Here is a 5,016-nt window from a genome sequence, read left to right on the forward strand (position 1 = left end):
TTTCTGCAAATGTCAATTTTCCTTTCACCAAAGTGTGCAAAATTTAAGTTACATTATGGACAGTAAGGTCCACACATAAGGTCCTAATCAAAATACAAAAAAGAAAGAAAAAAATAAGCCTTAGTTAATTTTCCGAAGAAAGATGGTGAGTACACAAAACAAAACCCCTTTCAATTTCTCTGCTCTCAATTAAAGACCCCTTTTTTCATTGCAGCCTCTATTATTATTCATCCCTTTCCTTTCTAATCTTAACCACTTTAAACTTTTGGAACTCCAATGGCTACCCTTAACTCTCTTGAGGCTTCACCCTTTTGCATCTCAATGTCGTTGTTTGTTTCAGCATCTTCTACCACAGTCTCCAACCTCATCCCATTTTCTGAACAACACTTCAATACCTCAATGGTTATCTCTGCCTCTTTCTCTTTGTTCTCCTTGTGCTTGCCCCACAGAACCGAGTAAAGTCCCATTACTATGAGAATAGCTCCAATGACCCTGAAATCACATGCAGATAAATTCACATCAATAATTGTTGTTTACCACTGTTTCAAAGTTTGAGCTTTTTAAGATTGTGATGTTTCAACTTTTATGTAAGAAACACCAAACTTTTAGTTTATGATACAAGAGTGAATCAACTAAAACGTATAAGCTTCTTTCTTTGTGCCTAAAACAAGATATGTTCATTGGGAGTGAATATGAGTATTGAGTACTTACCCTCCAAGATATATTTTTTCTGCAAGGATGAAGGTACCCATGATGGCTACGATAATCATCATCAAAGGGCTGAAAGCAGTAACGAAAACAGGCCCTTTTTTCTGCATGACAATCCCTTGAACATAGTAGGTGATACCTGATGATATTATTCCCTGGTTCACCAAAGTTTACGTCCATTTAGATTCTCATATCATATGGTTCAACAACAAATACACAGAAAAATAGAATAAAAATTATTGTATATTCCGAGACTAGCACAAGTCTATAATCTTGACTCCTGATCAATTTTTATGTCATAGGTAATTGAGGTTTCTTTTAATTTTAAAAAAAATAATTAATAAAACTCGATTATGTGTTACTTAAAAATTAATTGGAATCAGATGATCTTAGACCATATAATAATTTATCAGATAGATCATAGATGGATAGACAAATAGAGAGAGAGTGGCTTACAGCATAGGCTGCAGCAAGAAGGTTCATGTCCCAGCCAATGGTCCAAACAGATGGTTTGTGCTCCATGACAAAGGTAACTGCAATTGATTGCAGTGTACCTAAGGCACACACAAGTGCTGTGAGGGAGAGCTGAGCAGGGTATTTCCTTAATGTCACTGCCTGCATTAATCATAAATAATGTACACAAGTCACTCTCATGAATAAGAATCAAAGTAGTAGTAGTAGTAGGTAAGGTACTCTTTCCCCACTGTTTGAATTAAACACTTAATTACTTGCCTGAAGGATGAAGAAAGAAGCCCATGAAAGGGTGGCAAGTACGAGAAGAACAGAACCCTTGAACCAATCCTTTTCACCAGAATCAGTGTTGTTTTCAGGTACATAGTTTCTTGGGTGATGCATGTACTTAGACCCCAAGAAACTGATTACTTGCCCTTTGTACAATGTCATCAACATGGCCCCAGCAACTGTTACTACAGTTCCAATCACCTTTGCTTGGCATCTTACTTTTCTCACGTTTAACTTCTCCATCCTAATCCATCCCAAACAGAGAGTAAAACCATGTTATCTCAAAGCAATACAAAAAAAAAAATAGTACTAATAGTAACAAATGAATAGAATTAAGATTAAGATTAACTGATTATGCATTTAAATTTACCTGAAAATAGCAGCCATCACAAATGTCATAGCAGGGAGCATGTTGCTTATCGCACATGAGTAGGTAGGGGAAGTAAATTTCAACCCCGCATAATATAAGTTCTGATCAATCACAGGCCTATAACAACATAACAGAAAAAAAAAACAAATTTTAGAACATGTTTTTTGGATAATGAACACCGTTTTCTAGAGCAAGAAAACTACTAACCCAAGGAGACCCAACACGAATATTTGCATGAACATGAGAAATGTAATCTTGGGCCTCACTTTCCTGCCAATGACAAATAGAAGGTTGATCAGAAAATGATTGAAAACAATGAAACCAAATGGTTTTCACTTTTCTTCTCCCATTTTTTTTTCCTATGTGAATGACTGGTAGGTACCTCTCTAGAACAATAGCAAAAGGAGCAATAGCTGCAGTAGCAAAGGCGTGTCTATAAACCACAAGCACATAGTGGCTCATCCCACGGTTGAGGGAAACCTTGGTGATTATGTTCATACCCGCAAACCCGAATTGCAGAGAAATCATGGCTATGTAAGGCTTGCACCTCTGAAAGAAACTCCCACAATACCCATCTCCTTCCATTGTTTGATGTGTACGAGGTAAAGGGACAGTACTCTGAAATAGGAACAGAGTTTGTGTGTTTACAGAGGAAGAACACTTGTGGTTGTTTGTGTCTCCTAAGTGAAAAACGTTACCCCCACTTTGGTATTTATAGCTTATAAGAGTTAGGATCCGTAGAGGTGTGTGTGGAGAACCGTACTTAAAACTAACTACTACGGTTGTAAAATATGCCTTAAGACTCGAAGAATAATATATATATTATTTATCAAAAGCTTTTATACTAACAACGAAAATCAAAATTACGTCTTTGTAATATATATATATATATATATATATATATATATATATATATATATATATATATATATATATATAAAAGTTTATTTCTTGTAAAAACTGGATCAACCTTTATTCACACTATTGTTGTAATCTTTAACAAAAATAAAAGTGATGATGATCTTTCAATTTGAAGCGTGTAAGAATGTCAACTTGAAGCTCTCACACGTGACCCCCTTTTTTTGCACTAGGTTTAATACGTAAGCCGCAGGATATTCTTATTTGTTGTTGTGCGTGTATGCAAGAAACATTATGGATTCCAGGTGGCAATAGTTGGGTTGTTCTATTTACTGGTAAAATTTAGACGTATGACAATCATTCTTTTAAAGTTCGTGTACAAGATAAACTTAACTTGGTGAATCATTCATTTTGGTAGTTTAATTTGCCGGAAAGCTATTACTAATTATAGAAAATCTTAAAATGACTGCATTTAGGTGATTCAAGTTTTATTATAAATTTAACTAGTGAAACTAATTAAATCATAATTTGAAAGTAACACTAATCAAATCACCCATCAATAATTTTAAAATTAAATATTTAATAATCAAAACCCACGATTAAAATATATTTAGGTTAGTTTGTCAATATACCCACACATGTACATTATTTTCAGTTAGAGAGTATTAGCAGCCTTAATAAAAATATTTGTCCAAAATTACCTCTGCGTCTCTTCTGTTTAATGAACTTGAAATAGGGACATTTCAGTAAAATAACAGTTATTTTTAAAAAATTAAAAGAATCTCTCTCGTGTCTCATAGCTCACTTCACGCGTCACATTTCTGTCGCCTGAGTCCTGAGGGTCTCTTCTTCCATTACGAAAATGTTTGTTCTCTGCTTGATTGGGTATATATATATATATATATATATATATATATATATATATATATATATATATATATATATATATATATACTTTTTTTGTATGTCTAATTAGGTAATAAGAAGAGTTAAATCTCATATAAATTCTCAAAGGAAAGAGAGGATGGATGAAATAAAAATAAGGGGAGAACGGGGAAAGAGAGTGGAAAATGTTTATATTTTGATTTTTTTTATCATGTAATTGAATCGAGTTAAAATACAAGAGACACGTTGAGGAGAATATGGAGTGCTTAAACTGGTTGTACTTGAAGATTTCGGTGTGCCTTGCATTTTTAACATGACAAAGTTGTGTTTGGTGTGAACAAATACTATATATCTATCTATATATTTATATATATCCAATGTAGTCTATTGTCTTTTACTTTTTTGTTATTTTCTGATGACATCAAGTACACCAAACTTAGCATGCATGTCGTAAAAGATAGCTAGGACACCTTACATGATCTTGTTAAAGATTTAGAATTCCTTACCTGATATGCTGCATTAGTTCTTGACAAGACACCAAATAAGCGTACAAATCAGCCATTTTGGTTATTCGTTAAAGAAAGCAACTTGAGCAATACTGATCAGGAAGAATTTCACCTATTAATCCATAGAATATTCGGTTAATTAATTTCTGATATGAGATATGCGTTTTCGTGGAAATATTGCAAAAGTTTAGTCCTATCTTCTTTTGATAACATGTTATTGCTATGTGAATCTCATAATTCAGAAACCTCAATATGTGGTGTCTCTTCCGACCACATTCTGTTTTACTTACTTAGGCCTATGTATTTCTTTTTCCCTATTTTTTCATCTTCAACGGAAGATAAATGACCCAATTGATCTATATATTAAAGCATATGTCTGTTTTTTATTTATTTATAAGAATTGAGCATGTCAATAAATTTACAACATTCACGTATCTTCTTGATTAATCGGCCAGTTAGCCCCCCTTAATAAAATATACGTTTGCTTATCAATTGTGCAAAGAATTTCTAAGATGTATTTGTTTGATGGATTTTTTTTCCTGTTCTGATCATTATAAATATATTATTTATTTTATTATTTTTATAAGAGTTATACTAATTAACGATGAAAATTATATATTATTATATTTTTACCGTTTTATGTATAAATTTTTAAGGAAGAAAAAATAGTTTTAATTAAAATAGTAGTATTTTATAATTGTTAATAAAAGCTACAAATTAACCAGACGCATCTTAATTGAAGAGATTATGGTTCAACTCATAATGAGGTTTGACCTGCAATGAGAAGATCAATCATCATCAGAAGATCACATCGAAGCCATGAAAAAACACTCGTAAGAGAAAATAAGCTTAACTTACAAGCTACAAGCAGAATAGTTTCAGTATTATTGAATTTTGTAAGATCAAAACAAAAAATAATATAGAAAAAATTCCCATAATAAGTCATGC

The 5,016-nt window shown here is 32.5% G+C and overlaps 1 protein-coding gene across 1 annotated transcript; it reads right to left on the reverse strand.

Annotated features, from left to right (window-relative positions):
* LOC114406592 (WAT1-related protein At5g07050-like) lies at positions 1 to 2,587 on the reverse strand. The gene is made up of 7 exons (XM_028369345.1): positions 2,202 to 2,587; positions 2,027 to 2,089; positions 1,820 to 1,936; positions 1,441 to 1,693; positions 1,165 to 1,323; positions 712 to 863; positions 1 to 492 (listed from the first exon to the last, which is right to left on the reverse strand). The coding sequence occupies exons 1-7, from the start codon at positions 2,402 to 2,404 to the stop codon at positions 258 to 260; spliced, it is 1,182 nt and encodes a 393-aa protein (XP_028225146.1). The 5' UTR covers positions 2,405 to 2,587; the 3' UTR covers positions 1 to 257.
* Between the last annotated feature and the right edge of the window lie 2,429 nt (positions 2,588 to 5,016).

This window comes from Glycine soja, chromosome 3 (genome assembly GCF_004193775.1).
Source record: "Glycine soja cultivar W05 chromosome 3, ASM419377v2, whole genome shotgun sequence".
Taxonomy (NCBI): domain Eukaryota; kingdom Viridiplantae; phylum Streptophyta; class Magnoliopsida; order Fabales; family Fabaceae; genus Glycine; species Glycine soja.